Consider the following 16,769-nt stretch of genomic DNA (forward strand, 5'->3'; position numbering starts at 1 on the left):
GTCAAGCATCGCCTGAAAAGGCACATGCAGATCCACGCCGGAGAGAAACCCTTCGCCTGCTCATTTTGCAGAACCACTTTTTCTCACAAAGACACCTTGGAAAGGCACATGCGGATCCACACCATAGAGAAACCCTTCGCCTGCTCTTTTTGCAGCGCCGCCTTTTATCGAAAGGACATCCTGAAACGGCACCTGAAGATCCACACCAGCGAGAAACCCTTCGCCTGATCCTTTTGCAGCTTCACTTTTAATCGAAAACATAGCGTGGATAGCCACATACGAGAGCACACGGGGAAAAAAACATGTAGCTGATCGGATTGCGGCATGCCGTTTTCTTGGAAGGAACACGTGGAGCTCTGTATGAGGATGTGCATCGGAGAAAAACCCTTCGGATGCTCCACTTGTGGCCGGACCTTCGCCGGAAAGGGAACGCTGGTCAAGCACATGCGAAGTCACACGGGAGAAAAGCCCAACGCTTGCCAAGTGGCAATGGGGTTAAAATCTTAGCGAAAGAACATAGATGGTTTGAAAGGGGGGTAAAATAAGCGATTCTTATAAAACAACAAAATCCTTCATTAAACCACTCCTGTACGACTGAGAGCTTACACAGACCTAATCAAAACTGTGAAATCTGCACACAGGGCAAGCTGACAGGGCAGGAACAGACATGCAGATGCTAAAGCTGCAACTGTGCTACACCTAGTGCACACAGACCTGTGCGGTCCTCTAGAACCGACAGATAGAATTGGCTACAGGTTCACTGATGACGTCAGTGGGATGATTTTTCCATATTTTATTAAGGCAAAGGCTGACACGACAAAGGCTACATAAAAATTCAAAATTCAAAAAAATAAAATGCATCCGATCAGACCATGGCACAGAGTTCACTGGGCAAGAGTTTCAATCTTTACTAAGAAAGAATGGGATAAGGCAGGGGTTGGGAACCTTTTTGACTCAGACAGCCATAAAAGTAAAATATTACAATACACACACACACACACACGCGCACGGCCACTTTTCAACAAAATGTCAGAATGTATTCTTTAAAATAACTTTGTGATCGTACTCACCGTTAACATGAATGGTTTTCCGTTCCTCATGATTGGTAAAAATCCAGCCAAACGATCGGAATGAAAGTGAACTTGCCGGCTCCATAGGCGAAGTCACTGCTAGCTAGCGCTAGCCTGCACACAGCTCATTAGCTTCCACACTTGCGATGCAGCATACTTCTCACAGAAGTACATTGATGTTAACGTAACATGGGGCTTGTTAAAATGTCACTGACATTCGACTGTTTCGTCGATGGTATTGTTTCATTGCAAATTAGAATCAAAACCTTTTCTCTCCACAAAGACTAATCCTCGATGCATTCAAGATGAAGTGCACACGTGGGGCTCATTTAAAGGGCCGTTTACCTGTTTCGACTGACGGCCAGTATCATCCAATCAAAATTGGGCTTTCCGCCAACTGCAGCCCCAACAGAAAATGAACAGAAAAAAGCGAGAATGTGTATTTCGATTCATCGGCGAGCCATATGCAATCATCAAAAGAGCCATATATGGCTCGCGAGCCATAGGTTCCCGACCCCTGGGATAAGGCATGAGACGAGTGCACCCTACTCGCCACACCAGAACGGTACTGCCGAGAGAGGTTGGCGAACACTATTTGAGATGTCTCGATGCATGCTGTTGGAAAGTAAACTTTCCAAGCAACTATAGCCATATGCTGTAGAAACGGCCACTCAAATTCGCAACAGATGCTACAGTAAGCGGCTACAGCATACACCTTACCAGGCTTTTACAGGAAAGGCACCCAACCTTTCTAACATGCAAATATTTGGCTGTGAATGTTATGTTTATAAACAGGACAAAAAGAAGTTAGATTCCAGATGTGAGAAGCAGATTTTCGTAGGATATGATAAGTGTGGTCCAGCCTATAGTGTGTACTACCCTGACAAGGAAAGTTCTGAGACATAGATTGATGAATTTTTTAATAAAAAACAACAGAGATGGTCAAACTCAAACGGATTGTGACTTGTGGGACGATATTCAGAGCTACAGTAAAGTACCCCTGAAGGAAATCAAACAGAGTCAAGATCAACTTGAGAAAAGCAAAGAACCGAGTGCTGAAGAGACAGTAGAAACAGGCAATATTCAGACTGAACAGGGAAGGAGGTTTTCTAAAAGAGATAAAAAAGGGCTCCAGAATATTTAAAAGAGTACACGTGTAAAACTAAGTGTGATGATGACAAAGCCGACAAAATTGACTATTTCTACAAAGTAACTTATGGTGTACCTAGAATGTTTAAAGAGGCTATGCAATATGACAAAAATGTGGGCTACTGCAGTGGAAGAGGAGATAGAATCCCTGAAAGAAAACAAGACTTTCACTGTGACCCCACTACCGAAGGGCAAACAAGCAGTGGGAGGTCGCTGGGTGTATACGGTGAAAGAAAACCCAGATGGATCTGAGACTCGTAAAGCCAGATTTGTGGCAAAAGGATTTGGTCAATTGGAAGGAATAGACTACAGAGAGACATTTTCACTGACAGCGAATATGACCTCCATTCGAAAACTGTTGCAGGTGGCAGTGCAAGAAGATCTCACCCTTCACCAAATGGACGTGAAGACTGCATATCCCCATGCCCCAATGGACTGTGAATTATATGTGGAGCAACCTGAAGGTTTTGAGATCACGTCACAAACAGGAGAACGTTTGGTATGTAAGCTCAACAAATCACTGTCTGGCTTCAAGCAGTAACTGGATTATATTACTAAATAATCACCTAATTAAGAATGGTTTTATACAAAATGATGCAGATCACTGTGTTTACTACAGAGAATCTGAAAATCTGAAAAAAAAACTCATTTTGTTAGTGTGGGTGGATGACTTAATCATTGCGGCGAGTAACGATACTCAGTGAAGTAAAAGAAATGCTAAAAAGAAGGTTTAAAATGAAAGATATGGGTCCACTTAGACACTTCCTAGGTATCGATTTGAAACAAAGTAAAGGAGAGATCAAAATAACTCAAAAGAAACACATTGAGAGAATGTTGAGAAAATTTGGAATGGCTGAGTTTATAGTAAGAAGCACCCCTTGTGAACAGAAATTGGACTTTAACAGTGAGGGTGAAGTTGTCAACTCATCCGGGTACAGATAGATAGTGGGCAGCCTAATGTACATTCTATACACTGTAAGATAAGAATCTGTTTTAAATTAGATATCAAGTAGACAGGATGAACTTAATACAACTATTAAGCATCATGCAACTTGGCATTCTTGACTTGCTTTCATGGGCCGAAGAAAATGATTTGGCGGACCACATTTGGCCCCCGGGCCTCGAATTTGACACCTGTGCTCTCCTGGCTTGGTGGCTGATATTTGATGTCAATGTTCTATGCAAATTTCCCCATTATGGAAATATACGATTAAAGGTTTTCTGAATTTTAATTATTTTGTCATTTAAAAAGAAACAAAACGAATGGAAATTTCCTGGTGGGAAAATAATATACGCGGAGAGAAGAGCAAAGCCATTTCAAAACCTTGTTTTGTGATTGTTTTTATTTCATTTATTTGTTCAAACTTAAAAATATGTCCCTGCCTGAATCCTTTTGTTCATTCTATTCCCTCGCGCGTCCATAATAAAAGACTACTTGCCCCTTCCACGTGTGGCTGATCCATATTTGCCTTTGAGAAAAGGGCCTCCCTCAGGCTGAGCATCACCCCGGGGCAGTTTCACCACACACAATATGGCGGAGCCTCACACGTGTTACCGGATGCAGTCAGGCGGATCAAGGCGCCCAAGGGATTTTCGCGCCTTTCAGTATGACGTCAACAATACGAGACCGGAGTTCGGCGAGCAGCCGTCGCTTCCATCTCAAAACCAGAAAGAACCTCGAGTCGTCGACATTTTGAAAGACTTGGTGAGGGGACGGCTCCTTGCGTACGCAGACGAAATCTTCGGACTGTTCCAAACGAACGTGGATTCGTACGAGGTGCAACTTTGTCGAGCGACACCGACGACAACTGGAGGCGGTTTGCAAGACCCGGATTGTGATATCCGTCGAAGACTTGTCTGCCATACTTGGATTCGGCATTCGCGGCGTAACAAACAAACGCTTTATTTTGTTGAAACGGAAGCCCACAGTCTCCTGGTTATATTTTGGCCGGGCCGCACGAGACGCCGGGCGTCCGAATTTGAATCGGAAGACGTCGATTCGCTGTGCTTTCATTTGAACGGGTGAGCTAGCAAGACCTTTGGACGGCCGCCATCTTGAATATAAATCAGAAGACGTCGATTCGCTGCACTTTCATTTGAACGGACAGACAACAAGGTTGGGACGGCCGCCATTTTAGATTTAGCTTTCAGCCAATTGGAACGCCACTTTGGCGTCACGCGGCGGTGTTGTGGTCAGCGTTCTGAACATATCGACGATTTTTTTTCTTTTGCAGTTGAGAGAAAAAAATGTCGAACTCTGCCCCACGTTGCCCCTCCATCATTGTCTAAATGTGTAAATTAGGTCCTGCTTGTGTCCTCGCAGACGTGAATAAGCGGATTGGTCGTCAGGAAGAAGGTCCTGACATGAAATCGGGAGGCTCCACTTTGGAGTGTCCACAAGTCCCCCAGATTAAAAAGGAGGAGGAGGAGGCCGATGTCAACAGTTTGTCGCGGAATGGCGTCTTCGAGGAGAGTGTCAACGACCGACTTCCACCCCATCGAGTGGTCACAGCTTCATCCCGGCGGTCAGAGCCGAGATCGTCACGGGACGCCCCCCTCGGGGCATCACACACAAGAAGCTTCGAGGAGCGCCGCCGATTGTGAAGGTAATGTTGCGCTCGACATTCTGGCAGCAGTCCTAGCGTTTTAACAGAAACCAAAATGGTAACTTCGTAGCGATTTAAAACACTCACGAGAGAATAATGATGCACAGCCGTGTCAATCATAGTTTTTCTTTACATTTTTGGAAGTGTAGTTCTTGATCTGTAGTACCCTTTAAGTACTTCAGTAGGTGTTTAACTGCAGTCCAATGCTGCTGTTTTGGTTCAGCTAGGTGTTGTGAGAATTTGCTAACAAGCCAGCTTAAATCAGGTCTGGTACATGTCATTATGTATATTAGGCTGCCCACTATCTCTCTGTACCCTGATGAGTTGACAACTTCACCCTCACTGTCAAAGTTTAACTTCTGTTCACACGGGGTGTTTCTTACTTTGCACTCCAAATTTTCTCAACATCCTCTCATTGTGTTTACTTTGAGTTATTTTGATCTCTCCTTTACTTTGTTTAAAATCAATACCTAGGAAGTGTTTAAGTGAACCCATATCTTTTTTATTTTGAATCTTCTTTTTAGCATTTCTTTGACTTCACTGAGTAGGGTATCGTTACTCGCCGCTATGATTAAGTCATCCGCCCACACTAACAGAATGACTTTCTCATTTTCTGATTCTCTGCAGTAGACACAGTGATCAGCATCATTTTTTATCAAACCATTCTTTATGAGGTGATTATCCTGTGACATGTTCCAGTTACGCCCTGACTGCTTTAAGCCATACAGTGATTTATTGAGCTTGCATACCAAATGTTCTCCTGTTTGTGACCTGGTCTCAAAACCTTCAGGTTGCTCCACATATAATTCACAGTCCATTGGGGCATGGAGATATGCAATCCATTTGGTGTCATGGGTTAACCCCTTTTTTTCCTAGCGGTACCGTATGGTACCGCCCTATCCCTCACACACGCAGACCTCTGCTGAGCCAGATTTATGATAAATATCACATTTTAAATACAAAATCAACAAATATATCAGAAATTGACTCCCAGAGTACTAAAACCACAGGAACATTTCCAACAAAGAAGACTGTCTTACACACAAACCCAGTTCAACCAAGTCCACAAACAAAAATATAATACAGTGGTACCTCGGTTCTCGACCATAATTCGTTCCAGGACCCTGTTCGAAAAGCGATTTTTATTTTTATTTTTTTTTCGAACACTGAAACCACCTCTTTGCTCCTGTCATTTGCGAGTTGACAGAGAGGGGAGCTGCCTCTCCCGGCCGTTGTCCACCCGCTGTCATTCTCTAATCACGGGCACAAGGCATTTATACGGTTCGCGATCACCTCGCCAATGCCACATGATTGACTCAACTCGCCACCGTACCTGGACTCTTCCTTCGATGCGCGAGTCTATCCGGTCCGAGGTATTTTCCCTGCGTCCCATAAATGTATGTCATCTTCCGGGATTGTGTAATTTTTTTTGTGAATAAACATCCTGCTTGGGTAGTACGTGTCTGCCTGCTTTGGGAAACAAACATTCCACTACGTTCCGACGAGTCAGCTGCCGTCACTCTCGCTCGGAACGTGACAGCTACGGATGACTCGGCTACAGGATGTTCTTTTCTCTTCAAATATCTATCTAATGACACTTGCTCTCACTCACACAGTCACATCACTAGACTTCACAGCCTCCTTATTCTTTAATATCGTACTGATCGTAGATTTCGCCATGCTGTATTCCCTCGCCAGATCAGACACTCGCACACCTCCTTCATATTTTGCGATTATTTCTTTCTTAAATGCAATAGTTGTCCGCACTACTTTTCTTTTGTCACTTTAAGCAGCACTTACTTTCTTTGGAGGCATGATTAGGGGCTAAAACTCTTCGTACACCTATATTAAACGCTAGAGCAAAACGCAACACGTCCGATAGCGACAACAGTTGGTCACGAACAGAGCGATACACCCGTGCGCCGCTCAGCTCCCCACCCTCGCATACGCACTCACGCGTCGTATTGGCATTCGAACACCGATTGATGTTCGAATGCTGAAGCAAGAATATCTCGAATATTTTGTTCAAACACCGATTTGTTCGAACAGTGAGGCGTTCGAGAACCGAGGTACCACTGTAATTTACAATAGTGTGCATGTTGCTTAGTGGGACTTCTGGCATTCGTTGTCTTGAACAATGCTCATTAAATCTGTCTTACATTCTGTTGTTGCCACTCGAAGCAATTCTTTTACATGAGTGTCAGTCAAAACGGATCAGTGCTTTGATTTCACATGTTTCAGGGTAGAAAACACAGACTCGCAGACGTATGTTGACCCAAACATTGACAGTATCTTAAGCGCAGCCGGTTTGACATTGGGGTATTTTTCAATTGGCACACTTTTCCAGGACTCAATGGTCCCTTCAGTTGGTCTTCCTCACAAAGATCGATCATCTCCAACTCAGCCGCAGCTACATCAGTGACTAGCGGGGCTTTCAAACAGTCCGTCTCCGCATTAAACGGGTCGGCAAGGAACGTAATCACAGAATCAGAATCATCTTTATTGCCAAGTATGTAGAACACACAAGGAATTTGTTTCCGGTCGAACACGCTGCACTAGTATCATCATCAAAAAATTGCAAAGAGGCACTATACAGTTCCATTTGGGCTACTGTTCAAAGAGTTCAAAGAGTTAATGGCTTGGGGGAAGAAGCTGTTTAAATGTCTGCTGGATTTGGTGCGCATGGATCGGTAGCGCCTGCCTGAGGGGAGTAGCTGGAAAAGGTGGTGGGCAGGGTTAGGAGGGTCCAATAGGATTTTCCGCGCCCTAGTTTGGATTCTTGCAGTGTGCAAGTCCTCGAGAGTGGGTAGGGCGGTGCCAATTATTTTTTTCCGTCGTCCTAACTGTCCGTTGAAGTCGGATTTTGTCTATTTTTGTGGCGGCCCCGAACCAAACGGTGATGGAAGAACACAGGATGGATTCGATGACAGCCGTGTAGAAATGTTGTAGCACCTCCTGTGGCAGGCCATGCTTCTTTAGCAGCCTCAGGCAGTACATTCTCTGTTGGGCCTTTTTCAGGATACAGTTGGTGTTGACCTCCCACTTCATGTCCTAGGAGACTGTGATTCCCAGAAACTTGAAGGTCTCAACGGTTGACACGAGACAGTTGGATAGTGTGAGGGGTAGCTGTGGTGAAGTCCACGATCATCTCTACTGCCTTGAGCGTGTTCAGCTCCAGGTGGTGACGGCTGCACCAGAGCTCCAGCTGCTCCACTTGTTGTCGGTACGCAGACTCGTCGCCGTCTTTGATGAGACCGATGGCCATGGTGTCGTCTGCGAACTTTATGAATTTGACAGCTGGGTGCGTTGAGGTGCAGTCGTTCGTGTCGAGAGAGAAGAGCAATGGTTTGCCCGGTAGGCAAACCGAAGAGGATCTAGCAGAGGTCTGTTGATGTTCTTTAGGTAGTTCAGCATGAGGCGTTCAAAGGACTTCATGACCACAGACGTCAGGGCAACAGGTCTATAGTCGTTCAGTCCCAAGGGTGCTGGTTTCTTTGGAACTGGGACGATAGTAGACTGCTTGAAGCAGGATGGGACTTCACACTGCTCCAGGGATCTGTTGAAGATTTGTGTAAAGACCGGAGCCAGCTGGTCAGCGCGGACGTTCAGCCAGGAGGGGGACACTCCGTCAGGTCCCGCAGCTTTCTTGATATTCTGCTGCTTGAAGAGCCGTCTCACGTCCAGTTCGTGGATTTGTAGGGCAGAGGGCGGAGATACGGTAGTTTTTGGTAATGGAGGGTAGACCAGGGAAATGGGGTGTCCTTTTCAAATCGGCAAAAGAATGTATTTAGCTCATCAGCCTTACCATTGTTGTACACTGCTTGGGGTGATGGTAAACGATAATTTGTTATTGCTTTCAGGCCATTCCACACCGATGCAGTCATTAGCGGAGAACCTCTCCGCATAACGTTTCTTTGCGATGTTAATTTCCTTTGTCAGTTTCGGGGGAGTTTGTAAACTGCACGATCGCCGCTTTTAAATGCGGATTCTTTCTCTTTCCTAAGCTGCCTGAGTTTGGGAGTGAACCATGGCTTGTTGTTGTTGAATGAGCGGAAGGACTTTGTTGGTACACACATGTCCTCACAGAAACTAACGTATGATGTTACAGTGTCTGTATATTCATCCAATGTGCCCGTTGAAGTTTCAAAGACGCGCCAATCAGTGCAGTCTAAGCATTCGTGTAGCGCTAACTTTGCTTCATCTGTCCATTTTTTAACTGTCTTGACTACTGGTTTTACACATTTGAGTTTCTGTCTGTATGTTGGAATTAAGGAGATTAAATAGTGGTCAGAAAGACCCAATGCTGCATGCGCAACAGATCGGTATGAGCCTTTGAGTGCTGTGTAACAGTGATCTAGAATGTTTTCTGGAGTCCCTCTTTGTCTTTTAGGACACCTCCTTTGATGTTCTGTCTGAACATTGTCTGTCTGAGTCAGATCTGTCTCTACTGTCTCTTCAGCCCTTGGTCCAGCTCAGTGATGAGATTCTTGAATTGTCTGTGGTGAAACGCATGAGTGCGGATGTAGTTGATGATTTCCATCACAGGCTTCATGACATTCTCTAAATTCAATAATTTAGACACGCGTTGCTCCCTGTGCATGATGCAGTGGAAATTCCAAAACTCAGGAAAAATTTGGACAGCTTTGCACAGCCGCACAAGCCCCTTCACAGATCCGATCATGGCGGGTGCTCCATCCGTGGCTATTGCAGATTTGCTTTCACAAATGCAGCCATCATTGTTTTTTTCACATATATGTCACGGGTTCTGTCTTTTAGTGGCACAATATCAAGAAGTTCTTCTTTGGTCACACAATCCTTTGTCACAAACTGCAAATATTGCCAACTGAGGCTTGTCTTGTATGTCACAACTTTCATCCAATGCGACACTAAAATACTCACACGCTTGAAGGTCAGAGTGCATTTCTTCATATAGCATTCAATAGCCGTGCTAATGTCTGCTATTCTGCATTCATTCAACAGTGTGGCGGGACAGTTAGACATCTGCTACCATTTGTTTTAGTTTCTCGTTTTATGGAGACGAGATTTCAAAAGCGTCACTGCGGCATTTCTTAATAAACTCACCTTCGTTGTATGGCTTTTTAGCCTGTGCAATGTTCCAAGCCAGTTGGTATCATGCAAGCGTTACGGTCTCTGGGTGCTTCGTAAAATTTCGGGAAAAAAATGTGTCTGCTTTTTGGTCAGTTTTCAAAGTGACCAACCTGTGTTCGCCTGGAGTGAGCTGAAGTGGCGGATGAAGATTTGACGCTTTGAAATGCGCTAATGACGCCTGACAGATAAGGCGGAATGGCTTGCCTTTACGCTCAACAAAAAAATATAAAGTCTCCCACTCTGTTCCTGTGTTCGTCTTGATATTTTCGTTTAGCTGTGCATTTTTTACCTGCCGCTTTGAGAGCGAACATGTTATACAAATTGTTTACGGCCTAAATAATTTGTCAAGTCTCTGACTGGTTGGCCACCCCTGGTTTACGACATAAATGATTGATTTTCATCTCACGCACATGCGTGTTGACGTCACATGGTCATCTTGATACCGTATTTTCACGACTCCAAGGTGCACTCAAAAGTCTTCACGACTAACTGGTGCACTTAAAAGTCGTAAATTTTCTCCAAAATGTGCAGTGTGCGCTATGGTCGTGAAATTACGGTACATGGGGGCTGAATGGCAGCGCCAGCGCCAAACATTTTTTACGCTTGTCATGTGGACGCCCCTGAAGAGCCGCATGATACCAGCCAAAGAGCCGCGGGTTGGCCAGGCCTGCACTTGACTATATCCTTTTGCTACATATCTGGCTTTACAAGTCTCAGATCCACCTGGGTTCTCTTTCACTGTATACACCCAGCGACCTCCCACTACTTGTTTGCCCTTTGGTAGTGAAGTCAGAGTTAAAGTCTCATTTTCTGTCAGAGATTTCATCTCCTCTTTCATTGCAGTAGCCCACATTTTTGACTTTTCAGACTCCATAGCCTCTTGAAAAGTCTTAGGTACACCATACCTTGTGGAAATAGTCATTATTTTCGTTTTTGTCATCACATTCAAGTTTACATAGGTAGCCCTTTATATAAAATATTCTGGAGTCCCTCTTTGTCTTTTAGGACACCTCCTTTGATGTTCTGTCTGAACATTGTCTGTCTGAGTCAGATCTGTCTCTACTGTCTCTTCAGCACTCGGTTCTTTGCTTTTCTCAAGTTGTCCCTGACTGCTTGATTACCTATGGAGGTATTTTGCTGTAACTCTGAATGTCGTCCCACAGGTCATAACCCGTTTGAGTCTGACCAAGTTTTTCGTGACAAACTTCACCAGTATATGTCACAGGACTTTTCTTGTCTCAGGGTAGTACACATCATAGCAGGGGTCGGGAACCTATGGCTCTTTTGATGATTGCATATGGCTAGCCGATAAAACTAAATACATATTGTCGTTTTTATTGCCGTTCATTTCCAGTTGGGGCTGCAGTTGGCGGAAAGCGCCATTTTGATTGGATGACACTGACCTAGAATGGCCGAAAGCGCCATTTTGATTGGATGATAGTGGCCGTCATGTTGAAACCGGAAAACGCCCCTTTAAATGAGCCCAACTAGTGCACTTCAGCGTGAATGCACCGGAGTTTAGAGGAGAGAAAATGTTCTGATTCTAATTTGCAATGAAACAATACAATCGATGAAACAGTCGAATGTCAGTGACATTTTAACAAGCCCCTTTTTAACGTTCGCGTCAATATACTTCTGCGAGAAGTAGATTGCAGATAGCAAGTGTGGAAGCTTATGAGCCGTGTGCAGGCTAGCTCGCAGTAACTTCGCATCTGGACGGGCAAATAGAATTTCATTCCGATCGTTTGCCTGGATTTTTACCAAACACGAGGAACGGAAAACCCTTCATGTTAACGGTGAGTACTATCACTAAGTTATTTTAAATAATACGTTCTGATATTTTGTTGAAAAGTGGCCGCGCGTGCGTGCGCGCACGCGTGCGTTTGTATGCGCGTGCGTGTGGCTCTCACTGAAAAACATTTCTAAATATTTTACTTTTATGGCTCTCTTAGTCAAAAAGGTTCCCGACCCCTGCATTATAGGCTGGACTATACTTATCAAAACCTACAAAAATTCCCTTCTCACATCTGGAATCGGACTTCTTTTTGTCCTGTTTATGTACGTAACATTCACAGCCAAATATCTGCATACAGTCGTACCTCGGTTCTCGACCATAATCTGTTCCAAAACCCTGTTCGAAAACCGATTTGTTCGAACACCGAAATCATTTTTCCCATTACAAATAATGTAAATCGTTTTAATCCGTTGCAACACCCTGAATGTTTACCTTTTTGGTACAGTATTTTATACATTATTTTATGCATGAAATTGCACATTAAAATGCTGACCAACACATAAAAAGCAATGTATATCCCAGAAAATGTTAAGCTAGCTAGATAGTAGTTTACCTTAAAAATGGCTAATATTCACGGGAGAATAATGACTGGAACGCAACAAACATTTATTCTGAACATGCTCATAAAAGGCATTACAACATCCGGGTCTCACATGATTAACTCGTTCGCAGGCGACATCACTTTGGGAAATTACCCAAACATGACTTTGCCACACACACCATCAAACACACTCAACACTGCCCCCTTTGCTCCTCCATCATTTTCTAAATGTGTAAATTACGTCCTGCTTGTGTCCTCGCAGACGTGAATCAGCTGATCGGTCGTCGGGAAGAAAATCCTGACATAAAATCGGGAAGCTCCGCTTTGAAGTATCCACAAGCCCCCCAGATTAAAAAGGAAGAGGAGGAGGCCGATGTCAGATGTTTGCCGCGAGATGGCGTCTCTGAGGACATTGACGATGACCGACTTCCACCACCCGAGCGGTCACAGCTTCATCCCGGCGGTCCGAGCGAAGATCGTCACGGGACGCCCTCGGGGCATCACACAGAAGAAGCTTTGGGGAGCGCCGCCGATTGTGAAGGTAATGACATGTAGTCAAAAAAAATGGCGGCTGTGACGTCGCAGGCGCAAACAAATATTTCCCGCAGCTCATTTCTTGGCACGTTTTAGGATCAAACAAAAAAAAATCTGATTTTGATGTGTATTCAAATCTTTAGAGAAGGGGGAAAAGGCCGATGTGAGCGCGTTGGTCCCGACCAGCGGCCGCCCGAAAAGCAAAGCGGGTGAGGACGAAGCGCCCGAATGCTCTGATTGGTCGCCGTCAGATGACCACCTGGCGCCAATCGCGGACAACGACGACACAGATGACGAAACGTGCCTGGGCACTCCGAATAAAAGGTCCCACAAACGCCAAAAGTGTTCCGCCCCCAAGGAGCGTTTCTGCTGCTCCCATTGCGGTAAAAAATTCACTTACCATTACCAATTGATGACACACATGAATAGCCACACGGGAGAAAAACCCTTTTGCTGCTCGGTTTGCGGTAAAAAGTTCCTTTACAATTCCGACTTGACAAGACACGTGAAAACCCACACAGGAGAAAAACCCTTTTGCTGCTCGGTTTGCGGAAAGAGGTTTTCTCAGAAGGGATACATGGACGTCCACATGAGGACGCACACAGGCGAAAAACCCTTCGGATGCTCCATTTGTGGCCAAACCTTCGCCCATAGGACGGGGCTGGTCTCGCACATGCCAAGGCACACGGGAGAAAAACCCTTCACTTGCTCCTTTTGTAGCCGGTCCTTCTCCCACAAGGGAGCAATGGTCTTGCACATTAGGACACACACCGGCGAAAAACCCTTCCGATGCTCCACTTGCGGCCGGTCCTTCGCCCACAAGGGAGCAATGGTCTCGCACCTGAGGACCCACACTGGCGAAAAACCCTTCCGATGCGCCACTTGCGGCCGGACCTTCGCCCGAAAGAAAACGCTCGTCATGCACATGTTGACGCACACCGACGAAAAACCCTTTGGATGCTCCACTTGTGGCCAAACCTTCATTCAAAGGACGTCGCTGGTCTTGCACATGCAAAGTCACACGGGAGAAAAGCCCAACACTTGCGGAGTGTGCGGCCATAGCTACGCCCACAAGTTCAGTTTGGCTTCTCACGTCTGCACGCAAGACGCCGACAAGTAAACCATGCGGACCGAGCGGCATCAAAGACCTTCGCCAAAGGGATGTGACAGAGCGGCAGCAGAATTATGAAACAACCTTTGGGACCATACACGTACCATCGGATCTCTTTGCTGTGGTCGGTTGTGGATTTCTGAACCGGGTACGGCTGTTTGATGCTCTTTCGGGCGACTCCAGTCAGGAGTGTCGCGACAACTGAATCAACTGGAGAAAATAAACACATGAAGGTCTCGTCTGGTGTGCAAGTACTACGAGGAGCAACTTTGTCGCTGCTGTGTCAATCCTTGCACAGCAAAAGAATGAAAAAAATAGTCTTCAAATTTGAAGTCCAATATAAAGACTGTTATTGTGGTTTACATGTGACTGAAATTTTGGTTCGAACTTTTGTGAATTTTGACATTTTGGTTTGGACTTTAGCAAGCATCATGCAACTTGGCATTCTTGACTTGCTTTCATGGGCCGAAGAAAATGAAGTGGCGGGCCAGATTTGGGCCCGGGCCTCGAATTTGACACCTGTGCTCTCCCGGCTTGGTGGCTATTTGATGTCAATGTTCTTTCTATGCAAATTTCCTCAATATGGGTTTTCTGATTTTTATTTCTTTTGACATTTAAAAAGAAACAAAATGAATGGAAATTTCAGAAGTGTCAAGGTAACGCGCCTCGTCAGGAAGGAAATAAAGCCCAAAAATCAAGGAAATGAAATTGGATGGTTTAAGTCCTAGTACAAATTCCTAATTTGACCACTAGAGGATCCTAGTTCAGCTTGAGGACAGCTCAGCAAAACCTGAGTCATGCTATGAAAAAATATCTACCAAAAGGAGCATACCAAATTCAATGCCTAAATAAAAAAAGCCATACAAATATGATTAGGGAATTCGACAACTAACAAGAAATTGACCAAGTGTAAAAGAAGTGTTTTTAAAAGAGAAAGTGTTCCTTCTTTTCATACTTCCTCTTTTTAGCCAGTCGTGAGACGATAGAGGAACAGAGATAGTAATCCAATGCTTGAGCAATGCTGTGTAGCCGCTTTGAGTGAAAAATATTGCCTTATGATCATTGCTTTCTCTCAGTAACGTCATATGTGTCACAAAAGATAACGTTTCAAAATACCTACGGGAGAGATATGCAAGCAACATGTCAATGTATATACATTATAACGAGCTACAAAATGCTAAATAATAAATTGTCTATCATCGGGGGGCTGAATCAGCGTACAAGATGTGAGTCAGCTTCGCCTGGGACGCGAGGTGCCTTCAACCGGTTCAGACCAGAAAAGGATTGAGCAACGTGTCTTGACATGTCCATACATGACCGGACTTAACCTCACCGAGAAGCATCGCCCGCGTGTCCTGGCTTGAACTGTAGTCCCTCCTCCCTGCTTGGATGAGATGCGGAGGGAATAGAACATTCCAGAACTCCATGTGACCATGAATATAAAAAGGGGCGATTGCAAAACCAAAAGAAGAGAAAGGGTCAGCGAGCCTTCGGGCTCCGTGACAAGGAGGACGGCAACCCTTCTCTCTTAGACTTAGAGGAGCTCAAGTGAGATGGGAGCATGGAAGAATTCAGATTCTGAGACCCGGCGGGCAGGGCCGAGCCCAACGACAGCAACACAGACCTGAATCTCCGGGAAATGGCCAGGGACTACAGAGAGATTCTGAGGATATGAGAGCTCGCGGGCGAGATGTGTCAAACGGCACAGACCTCCGGCTCGGAGGAGGAGGAGGAACCATTCCTCTGTTTGACGAGTTATCTCTCTGCCTGGTCGATTTCTTATCCCTTTTGGTCTCATGAGAGTTCCTAAGAAAAAGTATAATTTTAGTTTAGCCGAAATTGTGGATTTATTTTTGTAATTTTTAATTGGATACACCATGAAGACCCCATGATTGTTGGAAATACGAGAAATTGCCTCAAAAGATCGGGCTCGAGGCCATTGTGGTAAGAAATCAAGTTCCACCAATTACTAAAAATTAACCATTAAAGAATTAGGCAAGTCTTCTTCTTTTCCCTTCGGCTTTTCCCTTCAGGGGTCGCCACAGCGAATCAATGTCCTCCATCTATCCCGGTTTTGTGCATCCTCTTCTCTCACACCAGCTACCTTCATGTCCTCTTTGACCACATCCATAAACCTCCTCTTCGGTTTCCTCTCGGTCTCCTGCCTGGCAGTTCAAGGCTCAGCATCCTTCTCCCGATATAGTCACTTTCTCTCCTCTGGACATGTCCAAACCATCTCAGTCTGGCCTCTCTGACTTTCTCTCCAAAGCCTCTAATATGAGTTGTCCATCTAATGTACTCATTCCTGATCCTATCCAACCTGGTCACTCCCAAAGAAAACCTCAACATCTTCAGCTCTGCTACCTCCAGCTCTGCCTCCTGTCTTTTCTTCAGTGGCACTGTCTCCAGTGGCACTGTCTCCAGTCCAAACATCATGGCTGGTCTCACCACTGTTTTATACAATTTTCCTTTCATCCTAGCTGAAACCCTTCTATCGCACATCACACCAGACATTTTTCTTCAGCCGCTCCATCCTGCCTGAACACGCTTCTTCACCTCTTTTCCACACTCTCCATTTCTCTGGACAGTTGACTCCAAGTACTTAAAATCCTCCACCTTCGTTATCTCTTCCCCCTGTAGCATCACTCTTGCACTTGGATCCCTCTCATTCACACACATATATTCCGTCTTGCTGCGACTAATCTTCATTCCTCTCCTTTCCAGGGCATATCTCCACATCCCTAGTTTCTCCGCCACCTGTTCCCTGTTCTCGCTACAGATCACAATAACATCTGCAAACATCATGGTCCAAGGAGATTCTTGTCTAACATCGTCTGTCAGCCTGTCCATCACC

At 45.1% G+C, this 16,769-nt stretch overlaps 1 protein-coding gene across 2 annotated transcripts; it reads left to right on the forward strand.

The window, feature by feature from the left end:
• Window positions 1-3,749: 3,749 nt before the first annotated feature.
• LOC148899831 (uncharacterized) lies at window positions 3,750-14,152 on the forward strand. 2 transcript variants are annotated; one of them, XM_088995276.1, is made up of 4 exons: window positions 3,750-4,335; window positions 4,543-4,825; window positions 12,533-12,811; window positions 12,948-14,152. In XM_088995276.1, the coding sequence occupies exons 2-4, from the start codon at window positions 4,654-4,656 to the stop codon at window positions 13,922-13,924; spliced, it is 1,428 nt and encodes a 475-aa protein (XP_088851402.1). In that variant the 5' UTR covers window positions 3,750-4,335; window positions 4,543-4,653; the 3' UTR covers window positions 13,925-14,152. The 2 variants fall into 2 exon arrangements, with proteins under 2 accessions (XP_088851402.1, XP_088851403.1); XM_088995277.1 differs by having other exon boundaries at window positions 3,750-4,241.
• The last annotated feature ends 2,617 nt before the right edge of the window (window positions 14,153-16,769 follow it).

The sequence above is a fragment of the Hippocampus bargibanti genome, linkage group LG04, assembly GCF_051943395.1.
Source record: "Hippocampus bargibanti isolate YZ-2025 linkage group LG04, ASM5194339v1, whole genome shotgun sequence".
In the NCBI taxonomy this organism is placed as follows: Eukaryota; Metazoa; Chordata; class Actinopteri; order Syngnathiformes; family Syngnathidae; genus Hippocampus; species Hippocampus bargibanti.